General features: G+C 34.0%; 2 protein-coding genes and 1 non-coding gene across 3 annotated transcripts in view; 2 read left to right on the forward strand and 1 right to left on the reverse strand.

Moving 5' to 3' along the window:
* The window catches only part of LOC114329309 (divergent protein kinase domain 1C), a 41593-nt gene extending 22677 nt beyond the window's left edge, over window positions 1-18916 (forward strand). The window contains exon 5 of the mRNA XM_028278353.2: window positions 18650-18916. Coding sequence (XP_028134154.2) covers window positions 18650-18858 — 209 coding nt within the window. The 3' untranslated portion in view covers window positions 18859-18916. The remainder of the gene's footprint in view (window positions 1-18649) is intronic.
* Window positions 7563-8243, reverse strand: LOC126888479 (uncharacterized). The gene has a single exon (XM_050656806.1). It carries the CDS (start codon window positions 8177-8179, stop codon window positions 7571-7573), a length of 609 nt encoding a protein of 202 aa, XP_050512763.1. The 5' UTR covers window positions 8180-8243; the 3' UTR covers window positions 7563-7570.
* LOC126889170 (U1 spliceosomal RNA) lies at window positions 11716-11878 on the forward strand. The gene has a single exon (XR_007699939.1). It is a non-coding gene; the product is annotated as a U1 spliceosomal RNA (small nuclear RNA).
* Window positions 18917-27436: the final 8520 nt, after the last annotated feature.

Genomic DNA, 27436 nt, shown 5'->3' on the forward strand with positions numbered 1-27436 from the left:
TGCTGTTGTGCTTATTTTTATTTATACAGGGAGTTGAACATGTTACGATTTTCATACAAAATTGGTCATAACTTCGTTAATACTCTGTATAACATAACAAACCTTTATATTTTTGTGAAGTTAACAGGATTTCGAATATAAAATAAAATATAGGGTAATCTATTTAAAAAAACATATGTTTGGTCTGCCACTGTGTTATCTAATAACCTGTAACATTTTAACTAATTTTGTGATGTGAAGCTCAAAGTTGGCTACAATTTTTGAATTTTTGTTATTAACTTTTATTGCTATCTATTACTATAGCGTATAGCGGATCTATTGAGCTTTACCCACTAATCAATCACCCTGTATACATTGCTTGGGCGAAAAAATCAGATCTTTATAAAAAAAACTTGTAAATCGTTGACCTGCAGGTTTCAGTAAGATGGTTTGGTCTAGTAAGTCTTTCGGCACTGCCATATTCTCTTTATACCCTACATATGTATTTTAGTCCAACAAATTTAGGCTTCAAAGAAAAAGTATTATCCGTTGCGGAGATAAAATATTGACCTGTAGTAGCTTGTACTACAGCCAATATGTAGTACAGCCTATACATGTATGTAACTTGTACCAAAACTGCCTTACTGTGCTGAATATTCGCCTGTATGACCTGATTCGAATAAGACTTATTTGAATCAAAAACATAGTCCGCGACCAATGTCGCCAGTATCCTCATTATTTTTATATTTTAATTTATAGACTTCATCATCACGTAGCGCTACAACCCTGGGTGGGCCATGGCTAACTGTACAACTTTTTTCCAGTTTGTTCGGTCTTCCATCAATCTAGGGTCAAATGGAATGTTCATTTTCCGGAGATCCGTGAGGTCCGAAAATGTTTCTAAGTATTTTTCGTTCAAAATGTCTGAGTTTTTCTTCGTTTGCTTTGGTCATGGTCCACGTTTCGTATCCATATGTTAGTACAGGCAGGCCCGGCCCCAGGGGTGGGCGAACTGGGCGGCCGCCCAGGGCGGCATATTCAGGGGCGGCAAATTTTAGAGGACAGCCAATTTTTGAAATTGAAGAAATAATAACTTATGTTTTTAATATTATAAAAAATCAATATTATGAACAGGAGCGGCAAAACAATAACAATTGGTAGGTTCATTCGACGAAAAATCGACAACACCGCCTTCTTTTCCATCGCATAAGAATAGTAGGATCAGAACTAAACTAAATTCACTGAAATTCACTTAAAATTAACTTTACTGAAAATGGATATATAATTAGAAACATATGGCGGAAGCTTTGTCCAGCCACGCTAAGTCTCCAGCACATCTACAGTCACAGCGACAGTGGGTAGAACTAGCAATTAAACTAGAATAGGACAAAATCATAGATGAAGAAACACAAAAAGTTCTAAATTCACAAACTGGTCATTGGAAAAATGTAATACAACGACTTATATCAATAATACAATTCTTAACACAACAGTGTCTTCCATTGAGGGGCGATTCTGATAAACATTTTCATCAAAACAATGGTAATTTCTTTAAGCTTTTTGAGCTCTTTAAAAATTTTGATTCTGTTTTACAAGAGCACATTATGAGAATAACTAATGGGTTAACCACAGGGGCGTAATTTGGGCGTCCAGGGGGAGGCATTTGCCCCCCCCCCTGGCCCTGAAAATGACTGAAATTTACAGAAAATACATCAATATTCATCATAACATCATATATAATGTATTGTATATATAGTGCTTGCCCCCCCCCAAACAAAATTTCAAATGACGCTCCTGGTCAACCAGCAGCATCACTACTTGGGAAAACGTATTCAAAACGAAATCATTCAGCTCCTCCATGGCCAAATCAAAAATAAAATTTTAAACTTTTTGAAATCAGCAAAGTATTATAGCATAATTTTAGATCGTATATCTGATATTGCTGGGATGGAACAGATGACTATTGTTGTACATTTTGTCGATTTAGGTTCTTGTTTACAAATTGTTAAAATTGAAGAACATTTTCTTGGATTTGTGCCTGTTGTGGAAACCACTGGCTTGGTAGTTACAGAGTCCCAGAATGAACTGGAAATACCTTTGGAAGATATGAGAGGACAAAGGTATGACAATGGAGCAAACATGGAAGAGAAGAACTTGGGAGTTCAAAACAGAATTTTGAAAATGAATCCTAGAGCATTTTTTGTCCCTCGTTCTAGCCATTCACTTAACTTAGTCGTGAACGATGCTGATAAGCCTCACAGTTTGTAGTTCTTTCTTTTCCTTAGTGACAAAAATTTACAACTTTTTCTCAGCATCTATTCATCGTTGGACTATGCTAAAAATCATATTTCTAGCCTAACATTGAAACCTTTGTCCGATGGGAAAGCAGAATAATTGATGCAACTACTCCCATTAGATACCAAATTGAAGAAATTTACGATGCTCTTGTAGAAATCACTGTGAATAAAAACAACGATAAAATGGTTGCTCATGAGGCAAGCTGTTTGGCAAATCAAATTCGTGATTTTACTTTTCTTTGCTCTGTGGTAATATGGCATGACATTTTACTTCACATCAACGTAGTCGCGTATGCAGAGTATTGATATGGGAGCGTATCAAGCTATCAGTTTATTAGAAAAATCGGAAATCCATTTTAAGTCTCTCAGAAGTGATTTAAAATTCCAGGGCTTTTTGACAGACGCAAAAGAGCTCATCAAAGTTAGAAATTGAGAACCCGAAAAGGAGGCACAGTAATAGCTAGAAAGGGGAAAGTATAAAGACAATTTGGCCATGAGGCTGAAGACGAAAGTATGGACCTAGATCCAGAGACACGAAATGAAGTTGACTTCTATTTTAAAATTATAGACTCAACCGTTAATGCATTAAGTGATAGATTTCAGGAAATTAAGAGCCATGGTGAAATTATTGAGTTTTTGGGTATACCAAGGGGGGGCGATCTTGCCCAGGGCGGCAAAATCCCTAGGGCCGGGCCTGAGTACAGGTCTGACAATGGATTTATAGATTTTGATCTTTGAACTTCTTGATTTTTTGATTTTATAAGCTTATCCAGTGCGTATAGACAGCGATTTGCCGAGTGGATTCTGTCTTTTATTTCTTCAGTGACATCGTTGTCAGCTGTGATTACAGCCCCCAGATACTTAAAATATTGTACTCTTTCGAAATTGAAGGTGTTGACCGTCACATTTTGTCCTATCCTGTCTCTTCGTGTCGTTCTATTTATACACATACATTTCGTCTTCTCTTCATTAATCTTCAGCCCTACTTCACTTGTTGCTCCTTCCATCTTGTTGAAAATATCTTTTATGGGTAGGATCTCCAACGAGATCAATGTCATCTTCATATGCTAGTAATAGCTAGGGACCTTAAACCGATAGCAATTCTGTATTTTTTTAGCCGACCTCATTGCTTTCTCTAATAGAAGTTTAAAAAGTAGTGGAGATAACGCATCACCCTGTTTAAGTCCACTGTTGATTGCAAAGCTGCCAGACAGTTTATTATTTACACATACTTTAGATATTCCACCCTCCATACAGACTTTGGTCATCCGAATGAGTTTCTTTGGTATTGAGAATTGGCATTCCTTACTTCGCTCTTTTTACGCTAATTTATAAACTAATTTATAGACTTAGAACTGAAATAAACTAAGTCGACAAATGAATCTACTAATGTTTGAGTATTTTTCTGGGTTATCTATTTTTATCGATATGTCCAGTTTATTGCCAAGAAATTGGAGGAAGGCACGGTAGTGTACTCTTACTGTGTTAAAGCTGTCATACTGTCATGCATCAAAGGGAAACAATGATGTTACACCTCATGATTAAAAATTGCAGTACCTAGTCGTAAGTAGCACGAATTTTGCCATTTAATATCCAGTTGTGCTGTGGCTGTCAGGTGATTTTCCAATTAAGCATGGTGTAAAAGTGCACCAGAGAGTGGACTCTTTCTCGTAAGTCTATCTGTAGGACCTTTCCTTTCTGCACCAAACCTTCTGTAGTTTTAAACTTATGTATGTACCATGTTTACCATGTCTTTGTCGAGAGTTTCCTCTACCCATCCTTCTCGCGGGCAAACTGGTAGTGGAGCCCAAGCGGGGATTTTTGCAGTTACTCGAGCGCGTCAGATTATCATATGGGGAGAAATCTGGTACCCTGCAGATGTACCTCTACCATATATTGGCTCATAAAACAGGGGAGTTCGTTAAGGGGGGCCCGAAAAAAAAAATCTATCCTTAAAAAAACTCGAAATTGTCAGATTAAGATAAGGTAAATTAAGTACATGCAAAAGAGTGTATATTTCAAAAATCTGACGATTTGAGCCGGGCGTAAGGAAATGGGTGAGTCCTAAAGTTTCACAAGAAAAAAACGAATATTTCGCGAAATTAATGACAGATCGAAAAACTAAAAAATATGTGCTCAATATTTTTTAAAAATCTATCGAATGATACCAAACACGATTTCCCACGGAGAGGGGTGGGGGGTAAATTTAATGTTTTAAATACGAATCCCGCGATATTTCGCGAAATGAAAATCAGATCGAAAAACTGTAAAATAAACTTATTCAATATTTTTGAAAAATCTATCTAATGGCACCAAACACGACCTCCCATGGAGGTGGGGTGGGGGGTTACTTTAAAATTTTAAATAGGAGCCCTCATTTTTTATTGCAGATTTGGATTCCTTACGTAAAAATAAGTAACTTTTATTCGAAACATTTTTTCGAATTATGGATAGATGATATGGATATTTTCCGTTATATTCGGAAAAAACGATTGTTGGAAATGGAAAATTAAATTAAAAAATGGCAAGCGCCCACTAAAATGGAAAACTTTTCTTAACTTTTTTTGGTTTTAGGACCTACTCTTCACAACCCAATAGGTCCACAAAGCGCTCGAGTGACTGCACATTTAGCATACTTTGCTCCCCTACCATAATTAATGTCTTATTTGAGACCATATGATCAGAAATGATCGTCCATTTGGTATCCCTGATTTTATTTATAACGTTACTTGGCGTGATGTAACCGTTACATTGCCCAAGTCTTCCCGTAAGGTATCATGTCTCGTTCTGGCGTCCCCCTTATAACTATGTTTAAAGAAGGAAGGTCCAATCCAGCTTACCTACCGTTGGTGTGCCCCTCATAGACTTTGTGATTTAAAGGCAAACAAATCTTTGCACCTTGCTTAGTTTGAACTTGGTACTTTTTTGCTATACCTTTGACTACCATTCCACTGATGCATATAATATAGACCAGGGCGCATCTGTAAAAATATTAGTACATTTGGACGTTGAGAGGTGACTCAAATTTTGTTGCAGAAATTGCTTGAAAATAACTCAAATAATAATATTTGAGTTATCCTCTCTCTCAAAAAGGTCCGGAACATTGTTTAAATAATCAAAATTTCAAAAAATTAAGGAAAAATTCGATTTTTTTCTTCGTTTTTTGATTATAACTTTAAAAGTATTCATTTCCGAGAAAAGTTGTACTGACATAAAAGTTGCTAAATTAAATTTGCTACAATATAGAATTGGTTGGAAATTTAAAAAATAGTCACCCTTGTTGCAAAATGGCAATAATTGCAAAAATACCATACAAAAACAAGTATTGGAATTTTACGTTTTTCAACCATTTATGCTACACTTAGGACCTTCATATTGCACCCAGAAAAACTTTATTATACATTAAAACAATGCTGTAAATTTCATTAAGATCAGTTCAACAGATTTTGCAAAATAAATTTTGCAATCCAGCTTTCGCAAAAAAATTCATTTTTTCAAAATGTTACAGGACTGAAAATAAAGCAGATAGCTAGTTGAAATTTTTTTGCTTATAGAAGTGTACTGTAACTTTCATTTGCAATTTGCAAATCTAAAATCGATTAACTACCCTGACGTCAGGAATTTTTTTAAATAAACATTAATTATTGGTGCTACGCACAGGACAGCGGTTAGTTTGCTCTGATTGGGCATTCCAATGACCTTTGATAATGATTGATACATTTTAATTTTTATTACATTTCGATATAAATAAATAAATTTGTTTATTGCAAAATAAAAACACATACTCTATCCTTTGAAATAATACTTTTTTGGCAAAAACTTTCTTTGTTCATATATTTTAACTTAGAGAATAAAAGTTTATTATTTTTAAACATATGCAATTGTTTAAATGATATTTCACAAACAATAATAAAATTAGTTTGATTTTTTGGATTAAAAATATTAAAATACAACAAAATATAGAGTAAGAAAATAATATATTAGATAAAGATTGGAAGAAATTTTGGTGGAAATCAACTTCTGTGAATCGAACACCGCTGTCCTGCCCTGCGCGTAGCACAAAAAATTAATGTTTATTTAAAAAATTTCCTGACGCCGTGGTAATTAATCGATTTTAATTTTGCACATTGCAAATGAAAGGTACAATACACTCCTATAAGTAAAAAAATCAACTTGCTATCTGCTTTATTTTCAGTCTTGCAACATTTTAAAAAATGAATTTTTTTTGCGAAAGCTGTATTGCAAAATTTATTTTGCAAAATCTATTAAACCGATCTTGATGAAATTTGCAGTGTTGTTTTATTATATCATAAAGTTTTTCTGGGTAAAATATGAAGGTCCTAAGTGTAGTACAAATGGTTGAAAAAAGTAAAATGCGAATACTTGTTTTTGTATGGTTTTTTACGCAATTACTGCTATTTTGCAACAAGGGTGACTATTTTTTAAATTTTTAACCAATTCTATATTATAGGAAATTTAATTACGCAACTTTTATGTCAGTCCAACTTTTCTCAGAAATGAATAGTTTTAAAGTTATAATAAAAAAACCAATAAAAAAATCGAATTTTTCCTTCATATTTTGACATTTTGATTATTTAAACAATGTGCCGGACCATTTTGAGTGGGAGGATAGCTCAAATGTTATTTTTTGAATTATTTTCAAGCAATTTCTGCAAAAAATTTGAGTCACCTCTCAACGTCCATCTCAAAACAGATGCGCCCTGGACTAATAATATAGTTGTTGATTTTACCAGCATGCTATTATAAATCCAATAGATATAATAGGTCTGGTTTTAAACCGCACACTTTCCATGAGTGTGTGTGGCTATAGTTACCACTCTCTGGTTTATTCGTTCTATAGATCTACTGTTTCCAAGTAAGCCTCGAGCCTAATATTACCCCAATAAACTGTAGGTACTTCACTCGGCCGATTTAGATTCATTTAATTAATACTTCTACAATTTCCATTCACGCAAGCTTTTCCAGAAAAAGTAGGTACCTTTGTGAAGTATTATTTGCCTTCTAGGTAAGTACTCGTTTTCTTTTGCACCTTCCCCCTTTAAATTGCAGCTACTTTGCTACTTACACAGTATGTATTGGTAGATAATGCGTCGCTATTTTCGACTACGTTATTCTCAATCACGACTTCCATAATATCCTTAACAAGGTCTGAACAGTCTGAACAATCTAGAACAAAATTTCTCAAAGATCAAATAATACCTACCACCTAATACCTACCTATATGTTAAACAAAAATTTATTATCTACTCATCATCATTCTCTTTGCCTTATCCCTATGCGGGGTCGGCTTCCTTAATTGCATTTCTCCACACAATTCTATCTTGGGCCATATCAATGTTAATCCCCTTTACCAGCATGTCCTGCCTTATCGTCTCCCCCCAGGTCTTCTTTGGTCTTCCTCTCCTACTCCTTCCAGGAATCTGCACTTCAACTATTCTTCGTATTGGGTGGTTAACGTCTCGACGTTGAACATGACCAAACCATCTTAACCTATGCTCTCTCATTTTGGCATCAATTGGTGCCACACCTAGACTTCCCCTAATATACTCATTTCTAATTTTATCCTTCTTTGTCACTCCACTCATCCATCTAAGCATTCTCATTTCCGCCACATGCATTCGCTGTTCCTCTTTCTTTTTCACTGCCCAACATTCAGTTCCGTACATCATAGCTGGTCTTATGGCTGTTTTATAGAATTTTCCCTTCAGCTTCATTGGAATTTTTCTGTCACACAACACACCACTCGCTTCTTTCCACTTCATCCATCCAGCCCTAATTCTACTGCATGCATCTCCATCTATTTCTCCATTACTCTGTAATACCGATCCTAGGTACTTAAAACTATTGCTTTTTACAATCATTTCACCATCCAAAGATACCATTTTATTTGTAGTAGCTCCATCTTTAAATGAACATTCCAAATACTCTGTTTTTGTCCTACTAAGTTTTAAACCTTTTTCCTCCAGAGCTTGTCTCCACTGTTCCAGTTTTTGTTCTAAGTCTCTTTCACTATTTCCTACTAACACGACATCATCAGCATACATTAAGCACCATGGAATGTTACCCTGTATTTTCGCTGTTATTTGGTCCAAAACTAATGAGAATAAATACGGATTAAGCACAGAACCTTGATGCAATCCTACTTTCACATGAAATTTATCAGTCTCTCCCACACCTGTACTAACACTAGTCGTTACTCCCTCATACATATCCCTCACAATCTTTACATATTCACCAGGGACTCCTTTCTTATTGAGTGCCCACCAAAGAATCTCTCGAGGAACTCTATCATATGCTTTCTCAAGATCAATGAATACCATATGAGCGTTTGTTTCTTTACTCCTGTATTTTTCCATCAACTGTCTTATAATGAAAATTGCATCTGTTGTTGATCTACCCTGCATAAAGCCAAATTGATTCTCGGATATTTCGGTCTCTTCACGTATCCGTCTATCAATTACTCTTTCCCATATTTTCATGGTGTGGCTAAGCAGTTTTATAGCCCTGTAGTTTGTACATTGTTGTATATCTCCCTTGTTTTTGTAAACAGGTACCAGTATACTGCTTCTCCATTCGTCTGGCATTTGTCCAACTTCCATAATTCTATTAAATAGACCTGCTAGCCACCTTGTTCCTGTCTCTCCCAATGCTCTCCATACTTCCCCAGGAATATCATCTGGTCCTACCGCTTTTCCTTTCTTTATTTTTTGAAGCGCTTGAGCCACTTCCTCGTTGGTTATTTTGGTGACCATTGCTGCTACTGTCTCCGTTGACTCTACAGGCTGTCTGTCAAATTCTTCATTTAATAAGTTGTCAAAGTACTTTCTCCATCTCTTTTTGACATCCCTTTCGTGAACTAGTATTTTATTATTTTCATCTCGGATACATCTAATCTGATTAAAATCTTTTGCTTTCTTTGCTCTCTGTTTGGCTATTTTATATATCTTCGTTTCGCCTTCCCTGGTATCAAGTTGATCGTATAGGTTTGAATACGCTTCTGCTTTAGCTTTTGCTACTGCTACTTTCGCTTCCTTTTTGGCGACCATATAGTTTTGAAGATCTATGTACGATCTGGTTTCTTGCCACTTTTTATATAATTTTCTCTTCTCTTTTATTTTTCCTTGTACTTCATTTGACCACCACCAAGTCTCTTTATCTTCAAACTTCTTTCCTGACGTTTTCCCAAGTATTTCAATAGCCGTCTCTCTAATAATATTGGCCATTTTTCTCCAAATTGTGTTAGGGCTTCCTTTCATATTCCAACATATTTTTTCTACTATTCTTTCCCTGAATAGACCTTCCTTCTCATCTTTTAGCATCCACCACTTGATTTTTTGTGGTCCTCTCCGATATTTTTGTTTAGTTTCGCTTTTTACTTCGATGTCCAGAACAAGCAGCTTATGTTGTTGGCTTACTGTCTCACTAACTATTACCTTGCAGTCCTTGCATTCACGTATGTCTTCTTTCCTTATCATGAAGTAGTCTATTTGGGATTGATGTTGTCCACTTTTGTAGGTAATAAGTTGAGTTTCTCTCTTTTTAAAGAATGTGTTAACAATCGCCATATCCAATGCTGTTGCTAATTCTAGCATGTCATCTCCAGCTTCATTTCTAGTTCCAAAGCCTAATCCCCCATGTATTGTTTCATATCCTGTCTTGGCTTGGCCCACATGTGCATTGAAATCACCTCCTATTATAACTTTCTCCTCCGCTGGAATATCACTCAGTATGTCTCCCAATTGATCATAGAAAGCTCTTCTTTCATTCTCACCCAGACCTGTTTGAGGAGTATACACACACACAACATTCAATACCTCTTTATCAATTACAAATTTCACTGACATCATTCTATCACTCGTTCTTACAACTTCTACTACGTTATCTTTCATTTCACTATCAGCAATTATACCAACTCCATTTCTAGTGTTACTACTCCCTACATACCACAATTTATATCCATCACCTAGTTCTTTCGCCCTTTGTCCTTTCCACCTAGTTTCTTGAATACAAGCAATTTGAACTCTTCTTCGTTTGAGCGCATCCACTAACTCCAGACTCTTACCTGTAAGACTACTAAGATTCCAAGACCCTATCCTGATTTTTCTAACCTGTAATGGTGTTCCCCCTGAGATAGTCCTCACCCGGAGATCCGAATGGAGGCTCATTTTACTTCCGGAACATTTTACCTCAGGAGATGCCATCATTTCAGTATAAGTTTTTATTTCGTTTGGAGAAGGTCTTTTCATTATTATGGCCTGAAAAGATTTTTGGATATTTGATGCCTGAATGCCTTTTCTATCAGCACCATACCCTGCCCTATCTTGCACGTTTAGCCAATACACCACCAATGCAACCAAAGTGCAGTATTACCCCACACCCGCCTGCATTTTTCTGTATAGGCCAGGATCCCTACTGTAAGGACTGCCCTATAAGCCAATGTATTGTTGCCCGTATCCCGCCACTAGGGGCAACAATACATTGGCTTATAGGGCAGTCCTTACAGTAGGGATCCTGGCCTATACAGAAAAATGCAGGCGGGTGTGGGGTAATACTGCACTTTGGTTGCATTGGTGGTGTATTGGCTAAATTTATTATCTACTATTCCAAAAAATTTTAACAAATTCATCTTACCGTTACAATTCTAAATACTTCAATTATGAAAAAGAATGCCAGTAAACCAGAAAATCCATTTTAATTAAAACGTTAATTCGGTAGAGGTTAAAAAATAATATCTTAATGACAGTTTTCGTCAGAATCAGCATGATTTTCCTCATTTTCTGAGGAATATTTTGATCCACTGTCGTAGGAAGGGTTATTTTCATTATTTTCTGTCGATAACCAAAGAACAATTTCACTCATTGTAAAGTAAAAATATAGTTTTTGTTTTTAACAAACAATTAACTTTTTACGTCGTAACTGACTTGACTAATTCACATCTAAAATTCTGAAAAAATGTTTTTAATCGGTGGTCAGGTCAGATCATAATAAGTGCCGCCATCTATTGCTGATATTCAGAAGCAGCGACTTACAGGATTTGTCAAAAGAAAATTGAACTCACTTTGATTTCTGAAATCTCCAGCAAGTATTTTGTGGTTTTTTGCAATAAAATAAAACTCCATGATTTTTTAAAAGTACATAATATTATAAATGTTCGTAAAACGTTTTTGCACGGTTAGTTATAAAACATAGTTAATAAAATATTTTTAGTATACGTTTTTTTTTTCGTTTATTTTAAATACCAGATAAACATTGTCATAAGCATAAGCCACATAATATTTTGTTTTTATTTAAATAAAATCATAATATTGATTTTCTGTTGCTCTACGTAGGCTATCTCCTGGTAGATGTCGCAAGTAGCGTACTCTAAAGTTATTTGTCTCTACGTTTCGGTTGTATCTCCGAGTGTGCGGCAGGAAGCATACTTACCTGGCGTAGGGGTTACCGTGATCAACAAGGCGGTTCCCCCAGGGTGAGGCCTTCCCATTGCACACCGGTTAGGCTGACCCCTGCGATTATCCCTAATGCGGATAACTCGGGCGCGCAATTTTTGGTAGTCGGGACTGCGTACGCGCTGTCCCGGTGTAAAATAATTGAAACATAAAAATATCTATTACTTTATTATAGTACCCTCGGAGATCCGTGGAAAAAATTTACACCCAAAATAACAAAATTCAGTTTGGCATTGGCAACACTGTGCGAATGTTGATACTAACATATCCTTTTTAAGATAAGCACAACGTTAATTTAGTCCAAACAAATTAATATATTTTTTTTGCCAACAAAAATGAGATTTTTCAACCAAATAATGTTTCAAATATGATGTGCAAAATAATTTTTAATTGGGTTCTGCTAATGGGCTTGCTTTTTGTTGTCATTAAAATAAAAAAAAAACTAAATTTTACTCATTAAATCAATGTTGTCCGGTTATCGTCTTAATTATTTTAACTGTACTAATATCCGTTGAGTAATTATGAATGATTAATATGTCGTTAAAACATTTTATCTATAGCGGCTTCTGGAATATCTTAAAAATATCAAATTTCATTGATAAAATGCGCATATTCCACCGATCTTCGCTTCGACAATACTTACACTTTACAATTTTACAATTATTTTAACAATAATATTGCGGATTATGCATATGCATACATAATACATACAATGTAGCATAGATAAAGAAGATGTATGTATGTACTATGTAGTTTCCTAAAACAACTTGTCTTGCTCATAGATAAATAAAAAGAAGTTGTTCTCAAGAAGTCTTGTTTACCCGTGTTGAGCTGCCCCCCCCCCCCCACTTGCAAAAATCAAAAAACAAATAGCCCTGATTTATGAGCTTTCATATTCCGCAAACTAAAAATTTTGAGCTCGTTCCACTGCGTACGCGCTGTCCCGGTGTAAAATAATTGAAACATAAAAATATCTATTACTTTACTTTATTACTTACACTTTACAATTTTACAATTATTTTAACAATAATATTGCGGATTATGCATATGCATACATAATACATACAATGTAGCATAGATAAAGAAGATGTATGTATGTACTATGTAGTTTCCTAAAACAACTTGCTCTTGCTCATAGAGAAATAAAAAGAAGTTGTTCTCAAGAAGTCTTGTTTACCCGTGTCGAGCTGCCCCCCCCCCACTTGCAAAAATCAAAAAACAAATAGCCCTGATTTATGAGCTTTCATATTCCGCAAACTAAAAATTTTGAGCTCGTTCCACTGCGTACGCGCTGTCCCGGTGTAAAATAATTGAAACATAAATATCTATTACTTTACTTTATTACTTACACTTTACAATTTTACAATTATTTTAACAATAATATTGCGGATTGTGCATACATAATACATACAATGTAGCATAGATAAAGAAGATATGTATGTACTATGATGTAGTTTCCTAAAACAACTTGCTCTTGCTCATAGAGAAATAAAAAGAAGTTGTTCTCAAGAAGTCTTGTTTACCCGTGTTGAGCTGCCCCCCACCCCACTTGCAAAAATCAAAAACAAATAGCCCTGATTTATGAGCTTTCATATTCCGCAAACTAAAAATTTTGAGCTCGTTCCACTGAGCAGGAATTTAATACTTTAGTGGGGGGGCTGAGTCAGCCCCCCCCCACTACTTAAAAATAGGAATATTGAATCGGTTTTTGCGGCAGAATTACGAGCTATTTATGAGCTCTTGAAATTATATAGTTTCGTAACTTAAAATATATCGTATTGCGGATATAATTCCTATAGCTTATCTACTCTAAGAATAAACTATTAAATCACGTGCATTTCGATTATTGAGCTACAACCCCTTCGCAAGAAAACCACCCTATCTTCCCGGCTTAAGAGAAAGTTGTACTTAAAATGCATTAAAATAATTATTTGGCGACTACATATCATTTAATAATTTATAAGCTTCCAAATTACGCGCATTTAGATCAGTAAATTGCAATTTATTTAGAGTATATAAGCTATAGGAATTATATCCGCAATACGATATATTTTAAGTTTTCTCAGCATTTTTCTCTTAAGTTAAATCAATTAAAGGGTTGTTTGGGGGTGAAGGGGATGAGCTCAAAAATCGAAACTATATAATTTCAAGAGCTCATAAATAGCTCGTAATTCTGCCGCAACAGCCGATTCAATATTCCTATTTTTAAGTAGTGGGGGGGGCTCTGACTCAGCCCCCCCCCCTACCACAAAAAAGTATTAAATTCCTGCTCAGTGGAACGAGCTCAAAATTTTTAGTTTGCGGAATATGAAAGCTCATAAATAGCTCATAAATCAGGGCTATTTTTTTTTTAATTTTTGCAAGTGGAGGGGCAGCTCATCACGGGTGTCTTGTTTTTATTTCTCTATTGCTCTTGCTATAATGAATCCATTTCTCCGAGCAATAACATAACCAATCAATAATAAAAGTTATATATAAGATTAAAGCAAAAATCATATCCGTTCCAGCACGTAGCGTTTAGTTTCCGAAAAATATTGATTTTAATGGTTTTAAATATGAACAATTCATAGATGCTATACGGAGCGTATAGTAGTAGGTATTTATCAGACAACTCTTTGTAAAATCAGGTTTTTCGGAGACTACGCTACGCTACGTACCGGAACGGTGCGGGCATGATAATATGATTCTTCCTTAAGATGCTGCTGCTGATGCTATTTATACACACACCCGAACTTATATGGAATCACCTGATGATATTTCTTATTATTTCGTGCGAATTTAAAAAAACGAAAACACGAAGTCAAACAATATTTATTTTAAAGCAATTTAATATCAAATACATAACAAAAAAGAATGTGTGTGTACTTTGTACGCACGTAAGAAGTTATACTTCTATTATATGATTTAAACGAAATTAATATACTTTTTATTTATATTTTGTTTAAATATTAAACTAATTTATACTTACTACTTCTCAAACATTTTTATTAGAACAGTGCCAAAAATTAAAAGAATAAAACACACACAAACACATTAAACAAGCCACAAATGATGTCTGAACATTAATTGTCGAAAATTTTTTTAACTAAATACGTATTTTCTGAAAATACAATTATATAATAAATATACTTACAATCATAAAATGTATTAAAAAAAACAAAAAAGAAAGTTTCTATTGGGACTCGAACCAGCGCTGATAAGCGCGGTTGGTATTGGAATTCATTCGCCTTCAACGCTTAGCCACGGACAGTATGTGTCATTATTTACGAAGATCGACTAACTAAACGGATTAAACTTGTGATATTTTGATATTTTGAAAATTGATCAAATTATTTTAATTTTGAATTGAAATGATTTAGAATTGAAAAAATACAACAAAACATAGAGTAAGAAAACAATATATTAGGTGAATATTGATAGAAATTTTGATGGTAATCAAATTATATAAATAAAAGTATTACATACTATGTATTTTGGCAGATCAAATAGGTAGGTTTATACTCATGATACATTAACAATTATTACGTACCTGTTGCTTTTAAAAACTATTTAAAAGTGACTACAATATTATAAACTTTTTTGTTTCTGTCCTCACAACAATAAAACTAATATATTATACATTTCTTTACCTTTACCTTTACACCTTTACCTCCAAACCACAGCTGTCCTACAGCTGCCATATCGGATAACTTTTGACATGTCATTTGAACATCCAATCAGAACAAAGGTATAATGCGCATGCGTCGGGCTGATAGGTTTTAACATATAAAAAATTCACCCTCTATCGCCGGTAAAGAAGTATAACTTCAAAAACAGTAAATCCAAATCATAAAGTAAGAGTAAGGGCCGGTACTTTATGCCCCGGTTAAACCTCGGTTAGCTAACCGGGGTTTAATCGGGACAGAAAAGTACCTCATAGGGCCTCTTGCGTTGTAATAAAAGCAATTATAATTATTATTATAATTATTTATGAATATAATAATAAGTATAATTGCGTTTATGTCTATGTTATGCATATATTTCTGTCCCGATTAAACCCCGGTTAACTAACCGGCTGTTAACGGAGACATAAAGTACCGGGCCTTAAAATCCAAAAAACAGTAAAAAATAAATTTTTTAGGGATTTTAAATACTTATACCTTTTATAAAGGATTTACTGTTTTTTGTATTACATGGTGTACAGCCAACTACAGTAAAACTTTTTCCTTGTGGAATTTTTAAATACATAACAATTAAATAAAACAATAAAATTTTTAACAAACAAATTGAAAGTAGTTGTTTTAAAGTCAATAGCATACAAGATTTCAATGTAAAACGAATAATGTGCAAATTGTTTTTATTTATTTTTTTGTGTTTTGTGGTAGTCAATGTTATCACCTCTAGTCCTTATGCAAGCTTCAGTTTGCGTGGGCACGCTCCTAATCAAATTATCAACATTTTGTTGTGGTAGGTTGATCCATTCTTCAAAAGCAGCTTGTACTAGCCGTGCGGTGTTTTGTGGATTATCCTGGCGAGCTCTAATTTTTCTTTTTAAGAAGAAGGGTGAGCAAGCAGGCCACTCCAAACAAGGGATACCTTCTGCTTCAATGATGCCTCTAGTCACTCTAATGGTATCTGGAGGTCCATCATCATGCAATAAAATTAAGTTTTCTCCTATTGCACCTCTCCAGAGCCTGACGACAAGTTATCAACATACCTGTGAGCAGTTAAAGTTGATTGGATGAAAATTAAAGGAGTTTTTGCGGATCACAATTCCTCCCCAGAGCATTATACTTCCCCTTGTATATTTGTGAACAGATCTGACAGTTTTCGTTCTTGCTTGTCTTCCTCGACCTCTGGGTACACGATTTCATGGGTCATCTGATTTTACACAAATCCTGACTTTTTCTGAAAATAGCACATTTTGTCAATTTCCAATGTTCCAGTTTTCGTGATGAAGACACCAATTTAGGCGATCAATCTTGTGCTGCCTGGATAACTCGGGAACCCATAACTGTCTCCTGATGTATACTTCTTGACACGAAATCTTCTTCTTATCGTTTCAACTGAAACAGTTACACCTGTAGCTTCCAAAAGTTGCCTTTGGAGCTGCAGGCAGTGGCGTGCTGGCCATATAAATGAAACGGTGCAATCACCGAGAGGCTGCGGCCTCTTGAGGCCGGTCAAATAAGTTTTTTTCACAAAAAATTTATTAAATGATATAACAAAAAAATTGTTTAATTTCTAATCGAATGATATTAACAAAACATTTCAAAAACAATTTTAATCTTTGTAAATTATAAAATACAGTTTAAGTAAATGAATAAGACTCTATGTACATAAATGATTGCTACAGATAATATTTATTTTCATTCATGCAAGTATATTTCTGGTTTTCCAATTTCCTTCGAACATCTAATAAATACGTAGGTACACTGCAGAATATAAAAATGGAAAAAAGTTTTGCACAAGAGTTTTCCAAAAATATGAGAAACATAATGATAAACTCATTCAAATTTTTAAAAGTATCGAAAAATGATGTAATCAAGGCAAATCGTCATCTACATCCGGCACTCTACCTACATCCTAGAAATTTTGATACAATAAAACATGGTAATACTTATACCTTTGACGACATCTAAATCATTTACTGAAAAATTAAGAAATTTTTATCCTACCATATCTGCGACTGCAATTAGAGAAGAACTCGTTGATTTTGCTGATAAATAAATTGTATTAAAAATAGGATTTTGCAAAATACTGAAATTATAGATAGAAGATCGAGTTAATGATGAATATGTTCAGTCTACAGAAAATATGAAGAATGATATTATTAATCTAAGTGATAATGAACATGAAATAACAAATGACAATGTTGTTGATACCGTGAAAGCTTCACCTCCGTGTGGTACTGAAAAGTGTAAAGATTATATAGCTTGCTGTTACGCTGTCTTTCATAAGCAAAACTTCTATCATTGTACTTCGACTAGGTAGGTCATTCGACCTACCTATGTAGCTAGTTGCAACTACTTTGGATCTGAAGTTTTTAACCTGATGGTGGACTGATTAGTCCGAAAACGTTTGTTTTGTACTAGTGATGTACCCACTTTAAGTCCAACTTGGATCTTTTTTAGAAAATTTTAATAAATTATATACCATCTACCTACAAGAGAAGATTTTTACTTCCTTAGTAATCAAAGTTTTATGTTTGATTTACAAATAATTTATATTTTTGTATTTCGGTTTTTGTTTTATAAATAACGAGTAAAATATTCTTATAAATGGAAGGTAAAATGAGGATGAGAGGCCGCTTTTCTATAAATTCACCGGGCCGCTTGAAAAGTTCCAGCACGCCACTGGCTGCAGGTGAGAAATTGTTGGGTGTCTTCAAGCTAATTGGACAATTAAACGATCGTGGCCATTATTACTTTTTGGCCACTTTCCCTTGCTTTATTTTTGAGCTTTCCTAGCTGTTACCTAGCATAGGTTTTGGACAGAACGCCCTGTGTTACGCCTATCTATAGCTATGTCCTTCTGAGAATATTACTTTCTTCACAAGACCAATAATATTTACCCGTTGTAAGTTCTATAACCACACATGAGTCATATTTTCGTTTTTGGACGCAAAAGTTAGTTTATTTATTTTCGTTCAATTTGCAACTGAAGCAAATAACCTATACAGCAGTGGCGACGCGTGACTTTTTCTGAAGTGTTACCAAAACCAGATGCAAAAAATCTTATTTCAAAAAATGAAGATATGGCTAAATGTATTGTTATGCTCTACCTTTTCTATTTATTTAGATTAATTAGCAAATTCTTAATTTGATTGATTATCCAATTGAAAGTTTGTTGATCCTAATATTTTGAAAAATGGGGTGGAATGGCTGGAAAATCACTATTCCTTAAGATTTTTTTATATTTTAGGTTGGAGAATGGCGAATACAATCCTCGTCCCTGGGCTGCTGATGTCCCAACACACACCCTCCGAGCTAGCATCCCTTCTCAGACAATGTGCTAATCCCGAAAGCGAACATGGAAAACCCAGAGTAGCACCAGACCGTGATATAAAGAAGAGACTTTATAACGCGTTATCAGAAATAGAGCAGACTGTTAATAGTGACGTTTTTCTCTAATTTTGTTATATTTGATATATAGATATTTGAGCGATATTAATAAAAGAATGTTTCCAAATGTGTTTTATCTAAGTATAACTAAATAAACTAAACTAAACAAGTGTCATGGTTCAAATACACACACCCAAACTTATATGGAATCACGTGATATTTCTTATTATTACCTGTGAATTTAAAAAAACGAACACACGAAGTCAAACAATGTTTATTTTAAAGCAATTTAATAACAAATACATAACAATTAAATAAAACAATAAAGTATTTAACAAACAAATTGAAATTAGTTGTTTTAAAGTCAATAGCATAAAAAATTTCAATGTAAAACGAATAATGTTTAAATTGTTTTTATTTATTTTTTTGTTTTTTTTTTTGTAGTCAGTGTTATCACCTCTAGTCATTATGCAAGCTTCAGTTTGCGTGGGCACGCTCCTAATCAAATTATCAACATTTTGTTGTGGTAGGTTGCTTCATCCTTTAAGAGTAGCTTGTACTAGCCGTGCGGTGTTTTGTGGATTATCCCGGCGAACTCTAATTTTTCTTTTAAGCATATCCCACAAATACTCTATAGGATTAAGCTTGGGTGAGCAAGCAGGCCACTCCAAACAAGGGATACCTTCTGCTTAAATGATGTTTCTGATCACTCTAATGGTATGTGGAGGTCCATTATCATGCAAGAAAATTAAATTTTCGCCTGTTGCACCTCTCCAGAGCCTAACTAAATGTTATCAACATATCTGTGAGCAGTTAAAGTTGATTGGATGAAAATTAAAGGAGTTTTTTTACGGATCACAATTCCTTTACAGAACATTACACTTCCTCTTGTATATTTGTGAACAGATCTGACAGTTTTCGTTCTTGCTTGTCTTCCTCGTCCTCTAAGTACACGATTTCGTGGGTCATCTGATTTTACACAAATCCTGACTTTTTCTGGAAATAGCACATTTTGTCAATTCCCAATGTTCCAGTTTTGGTGGTGAAGCCACCAATTTAGGCGATCAATCTTGTGCGCCTGGATAACTCGGGAACCCATAACTGTCTCCTGCTGTATACTTCTTGGCACGAACTCTTCTTCTTATCGTTTCAACTGAAAGAGTTATGGTAAAGTCGGGTAATGGCAGACACGCGGCTAAATCCGGACACATTATATTTTGGCCAGACTAAGGCGCGGCGCAAATTGAACCTAAGCGAGTCACAACCTGCGCCGGTGGGACGGGTGACCTGTGCCAAGGTTCATAAATAGACAGGTTGCATGGTAACTTTCCACCAATCAGCGTCGAGAATCTAATGGCGGGAGTGACGTCACCCAGAATGCTGCATTCAAATTCATTCACTTCACTCATTGAAATGAACTCGGAAAGTAGGAATGTATTGAAAATGTGTATATTTAAAAAAAATACGTTTGGATTTTTAATGACTATTTATTTCATATATTCTTTAAAAAATGTGGTAGATACCTGTAGAGTTACAAAAATCATAGAATATAATTGCAATTAAATATATGCAGTAGAATAGCATTACTAGTTAATTAAAGCAGAAGGAGATTCTTTCTTGTGTATATATGGGACTAAGGGCCGGTACTTTATGTCCCGGTTAAACCTCGGTTAGCTAACCGGGGTTTAATCGGGACAGAAAAGTACTTCATAGAGCCTCTTGCGTTGTAATAAAAGCAATTATAATTATCATTATAATTATTTATGAATATAATAATAAGTATAATTGCGTTTATGTCTATGTTATGCATATATTTCTGTCCCGATTAAACCCCGGTTAACTAACCGGCTGTTAACGGAGACATAAAATACCGGCCCTAAATCATTCAAATATCCTAGGTATATTAATAATGGGTTGAATACAATTTACTTTTTTTAAATGATTTTGAGTAGGTATATAATAATTTTGAATTGGGGATAATGCATGTAGTACATTATTATAAATTCCTCCTAACATGTAAACCATGGTGAAAAAGAGATTTAACTAAAGATTTATGTGTCAAAATTAGTAGTTTTTCCCTTAAGTTTAACATAAGAGCATCTGATTACGTTAGGTACTGGATTATAATATCTAAAACTATTAAAAAATTATGATTCCATTCAATAGGTACCTGTGAAGTTTTACATTAACAGTAAATTATAAAAAATACAATTTCAGTGCAATAAAGGGAATTTTCCCCATTTTATATATTCATTTAATTTATAATTGTTTATTCAAACTATCTTCAGACAGCTGCAATATTGATTATAATTTTATGTGAAAGAATTACATATAATAGATCTATTATCTATAGACTTAATTAGATATATTGTTCAAAAAGTCTAAGCAGATTGTAACCTACACAGATGATGTAAACTTGATGTGAAGAACCGCAAGAGACATTACAGAACTGTAATGTCTCTATACAAGAATGTCCTTTACTATACAATACAGCAGAAAGAAAATCCAGTAAGTAAGTAGGTACTTAATACAACCACATTAAAATGTATCTTAACACTTATAAAAGAGTTTTGGGTTTAAGTTATTATATTAAAAACGCTTAATGATATCTACAGATACATTATATCTCAAGATATAAACACAAATTAAAACACTAACGATATTTAATAACAAAATATAGCCTCCAGACCACGTATCCTATTATATTTACAAACAATTCGTAAAATTGATCGTCTGGGTGACGTCACGATGACAATATTTCATTTGTCAATGTCAAAGTTACCATACAACCTATGGTATAGGGACCTTGGACCTGTGCAGTTATTTTTCTAGCGTGCCGCATATTAAACACAAGCTAACCCGACCATCGGCTGTCGCCGTAACGAATAGAGACGGGCAAAATAAGTGCAAACGTGTAACGGTTACTATTGATACCGGTTCTCAGTGGTACTGAGTACAAATACTGATTACAAAATACTGATGTATCTGATCCTTGTACTGAATTGAGTAGGCAACTAAAAAACGGTAGTTCCGTACATGTAACTAGTAACGTTTTAAAAATATCTTACATGTCCCTAGTAGTCGTAGCGGTATGACTTTCGAAAACATCGAATTTGATCATAAACGGGTGCATGAAAAGATATCTTACACTGAGTATTCTATTTCTACATACCTTTATAATAACAAGCATAAGTTAAACACTGCATTGATTGTGATTGCAAAAACGGTTCGCATGTTTTAAATAAAATTTTTGCTGATTATGTTTTTGATAAAATATTAAATCACACAAAAAATACAATTCCCAACCATCATTTAATTTTTAACGATAAACAAAAGTCTAATAAATATAAAATCAATGGAAAAATCCCAATAGTTGGCTGTATACCATAGTTTAAAAACCTATACAGAAGTAAAAACTTCAAATTGTATTTTGGTATAAAATAGTTTATTTAAAACTTCTAAAAGTCATCCACATGGATTGCAAAACGTTTTCGTTCTGAACAGAACATCTTCAGTGCATTCCGCAAAGTAGTTGTAACTAGCACACCAATGAAGGTGGTAACTTCAAAATATATGGCTTACATTATACCTTATGATAAAATATTATGACTACAAGTCGATGTTACTAGATTAAAATATGTATGTGCCTAAAGAGCAACATGCTTCCCTGCTCGAAAAAACTAGGTACTTGCCATTTGAATTAGCACAGACCAACTGATAGTAGTTTAGTCAGTCAACTGACTAGTTGGTCTGTGCTAATTCAAATGGCAAATACCTAGTTTTTTCGAGCAGGGAAGCATGTTGCTCTTTAGGCACATATATATTTTAATCTAGTAACATCGACTTGTAGTCATAATATTTTATCATAAGGTATAATGTAAGCCATATATTTTGAAGTTACCACCTTCATTGGTGTGCTAGTTACAACTACTTTGCGGAATGCACTGAAGATGTTCTGTTCAGAACGAAAACGTTTTGCAATCCATGTGGATGACTTTTAGAAGTTTTAAATAAACTATTTTATACCAAAATACAATTTGAAGTTTTTACTTCTGTATAGGTTTCTAATAAATATATGATGACAAGTTTAAAATTGAGCGACTTAGTCGATAACAGTGTCATTAATAAATATTTTTTACCATGAATCATTTTCCAATGATTGTGTGGATTTAGAAATACATACTAAACAATTTTTTGATCTGTATAAAGGAGATTATAATTATGACACATTATGGTACTCCTTATTTTTCAAATAATATGCTCTTGTAAACGCATAACTTTGATTTATTGGCTAAAGCCACACTAACTAGATACTTCACAAGAAATTAAAAATACTTATTAACATGTAAAAAATTCACTGTTTTAATCAGATATATTATATTCCCTACTATTGGGCCTACTATATTATATAATAAAATACATATTAAAACAAATAAACGAAAACTTGTAGAGTAGTGCTGATTGATACAACAGAGCAATAAAATGTTATTATTCATTCAAGATAGTGTAAAATATATCGCCGCTTATTCATTTCAAATATTTCCATCTCGCAAAACAAAAACACGTAAAAATTAACATCTGGCGCTGAGTCACCCGTCCCAAGCCCAAGAAAACTGTACGTCGATGACAAACCTTCCCAAGCTCGACCTGCGAACGCATGAACTGATAGTAGGATGCGCAGAACGGTCTACGCAACTCGCCGGTGCCAGGTTTTGTCTGCTTAGGATCAATTTGCGCCGGTACTAAGTCTCTAATATTTACTTTGCCGCCCTAAGTGTAGCAATACACAAGGTCAGTCGTCTGACAACTTTTGAATTGAGTAGTGCTTGTAAATTTCTCAAACGAAAAGTGATTTCTTGAGTGTGCATTACAATAAACTGTGTTTTTTAAAGAAAGGTAAATATTTTTAAGTATTGCAATATTTGTCTCTCCAGTGCAGGTATTTGAATGTGATTCTTTAGTGAGCATTTGAACATAATTATTTTCATTAATTCCTTATGAGATCGCCGTTATAACCTAATATTTTTGAACATGCATTTCGGCTAATACCGGACACATGATTTTGGTTAATGGCGGACAAACGGGTAATTGCGGACTGACCCCTTTTCTTACCTGCAGCGACTCTGAATGATAGCAGACCAAGTGAAGAGACCGAAAAAAAAAAAAGAATGTGTGTGTACTCTGTACGCACGTAAGAAGATATTAGGGAGTTTTTGTTGCTACGTAACGTACGCATCTCCGTATACGTAAAGCAACTAACGTGTCGTAGAGGATGAATGTTAAAATAGGTAGTTTTTGTAACTGCCTTAACGTAAAGTAAAGCAAATCGTAAAGTCACTTTTAAATTCCGTTGACATTCAAAAAAATAAAACAATGTTCACACAATATACAATTAATATACTAATGTAAAAAAAGATAAATGAATGATGAAATTGTATGGTTTTAATTGCTTCTATTTAAATATAAAAAATATTATTTTTCCTTAGGTTAAAATTTTTTTATTTTTGTTTATACCTACTTTTTAGTTGTAAATTATTATCCTACATCAGAATTCCAGTATACCTACATCAGAATTCCAGTAGGTATAATGTAAATAGTGTGGTAATATTTATTTGAAAATTTTACTGAAACTAGGTCATTTGTTTATCTAGTTATTAATTGTGGTGATCACTGTATTTCTTAAATTAATACAAGATTTGTTTGTTTTGCTTTATTAATAGACAACTTAAAAACAATAAAATTTTAAATCTATTATGAAGTTACAATTTCCAATTACAAACAGAATAATTTTACTCAAATAGACTAAACCAATAACCAATATAACCTTAAAATGTTTATAAACGGTTAGTACGCTGATGAAATGTTCATTTGGTAGGTAATCGGGCAAGATCCTCGTGTGCATTCGGTGACTTTCGGCTCGATAGGGATGCGTATGAACCTAACGTACCAGCCCGTAACCTTAGGTAATACGTATCGCGATACGGGAGTTCAACCATTAATGCGCAAGCGTATATGTCAAAAAGATGCGTTACGTTTACGTATTTGTGTGCACAAAAACTCCCTATTCTTCTATTATATAATAGGTAACTTAAACGAAGTAAATATACTTAAAAGGTTATTTGTACTTATTTTATTTAAAAATCAAACTAACTTTCTTATCTACCACTTTCAAAAAAGAAGAATATCTTCAAAAATTATATAATAATATACTTACAATCATAAAATCTATAAAAAAAATAAAAAAATAATAACTTGCTTGGGGCTTGAACCCACTTCACGTCTACCGCGCCGTACGAAAGTTGACGCCATTTCAAACTGCACCAAACTCTCGTATACGTCATGTGGGAATATACACAAACTAAACGTTTACACCATAAATTTATATGAATTTAATAAAATTATTAGTTTGATTTTTGTCGAAATAAAATACAACAAAATATAGAGTAAGAAAACGATATATGAGATGAAGATTTGTAGAAAGTTTGTTCGTAATCAGATTATGTAAATTATTAAAGCATTGCCTACTAATAGGTAACTACATTATTTTGTTTACATTTTCCAAATAGATAGGTATTGAGACTATTAGGTATTTCCAACTGAAACATTTAGAATTACGTACCTGCGGCTTTTCAAAACTATTTAAAAAGTCACTATAATTATAAATTTGATTTTATTTCTGTCCGCACATCAATAAAAACTAATATTATACAATATTTTTGTTTACCGATAACCTCCATATTGAACAATTATTGACAGATCATTTCAAAATTTCAACACCCAATCAGAGCCCGTATAACAACTAATACCATACTGTCGGTGTGCGCATGCGCGGGGATCAATCAAATTTTACCCTCAATCGATTCGCCGCTACAGAAGAATATCTTCAATAATTTAAATATTACACGTGTTCAAAAGGAGAATGAAACAACTTCTGAAAAATTCATCTACTGAAGTCAAATGCCGTTCAACAACTGAGAAATCTCCCATTCCTTCAACTTCAACCAGCAGTGAGAACAAAGGGTCAACTGAAGTAAATAAAACAGAAAACAATGCTGTAGGAACCAGTTTTGCAGAAATATTAGCATTGCCTTGTACATCGGAAACAAAATAGAAGACTCGAAACAGCAAAAATCAACATTCTAAAATTTTTACTTCAACACCATTTAAAGAAGAACTAGAAGAAAAATGTCTAAAAAAAGTTGTTTCTTCAAAACGAATTATTGCGAAAAGAAGAATTGTGGAAGAAAAGCAATCCGAGAAGCAAGAAAAGTCTAAGAGAAACAAAGGTAAAGTGAACTATGCGGACGAAACTGATCAGAAAAAATTTTTTTTGGGACAGTGAAGAAGACAAAGGTATTAATGAAGATATTTGCTTAGTCTAAGGAGAATTTGGAAAAAACAACGAGGTATGGATGAGATGTAGGGGAAGTCGAGGCAAAGTGAACCAGTTAAGATTTGTCAAATAATATGACTTGTACGAAAATAATAATTACGACTATTTTTTGTTCATACGATAGCAGAACCATTTGGCTACATAGTCCAATACCTAAAAACTAAAAAACAGTTTTATGTAATATGCTGTAAACATATTTCCCAAAAGTCGCAAAAAGTTCACTTTGTCTCTCAGGCGGGGCAAAGTGAACTTTGGTATTGGGGCAAAGTAAAACATATCAGATAAATATTTAATCAGGAAATAAAATTAAACAAACTTAAAACATAAAAGATTCTATATAAACTGGATTTTTCCATATCTGAGTCTTTTAGAGCGAAGCTTTCCCATGATTTGAGATGCAGTTATTACCGAGATATCATCTACCTCTGGAAAGACGAAGATGTTCCAGTTTCCTCTGTACTGTCTCATAAATTTTACTTCATACCCGTTTTTTAATGGATCTTTAACTTGGGCAACAAATTCTTTTTTTATTTTATCATTAGTTAGTTGAACTAATATAAAATCTTCGGCAAACACATTTTTCGTTGGAACTGCAGTAAGCTGGTTTGTTTGCAAAATTTCAACATCTTCATCACTGAAGGTTTCCGTGTCACTGGAATCTTCGCACAAGTGGGCATCATCAACATCATGGTCTTCGGAGTCAGAAGATTCTGGAACAGCAATTTTTCGTTTTACTGCAACTTTTTTTTCTTTTTTCACTATTTTTGCCTTCTGTTGTTCTTTTTCTGCCTTCAGATCAGCAAGGTAAGGGGAAGATGTTATTACCGTTGTAGATCCTTTTTTTCTTTCCTTTCTCAGAGCAGTTTTAGGAGCTACTTTAGGGACAGGCATTATATCTCTTGGGGATATCGCTTGGCTAAAATTGGCTGAGCTTGTGGTATGGAGTTCGTTAGCTACAAAAACATTTTTCAGTTGATAATGTGACGATCTAGAGGGTTTATGGATAGGCGATACATCTCTTGATGGCACCAAGTTGTCTAAAATGTTTGAATTTTTGACAGATCCTTAAACTTCGTTAGATGTTGAACGAGTTTGTTTTCTTTGTGAAGTATGTCCATAAAATTGATTAGTGGAAAGTGACGGTAGATTTGCATTTGTTCTGCTTTTCTTACTAACCGTACTGAAACTTCCAGCCCAAACATGATCATTTTTGGGTGCATTACAGCGGTCGGCAACATCTGCAGTATCACGAGT

Source organism: Diabrotica virgifera, chromosome 7, assembly GCF_917563875.1.
Source record: "Diabrotica virgifera virgifera chromosome 7, PGI_DIABVI_V3a".
NCBI classification, from domain to species: Eukaryota; Metazoa; Arthropoda; class Insecta; order Coleoptera; family Chrysomelidae; genus Diabrotica; species Diabrotica virgifera.

Coding starts and splice junctions, on each gene's coding strand:
- LOC126888479 (XM_050656806.1), bottom strand. CDS start 8,179: ATGGTATCTTTGGATGGTGAAATGATTGTAAAAAGCAATAGTTTTAAG.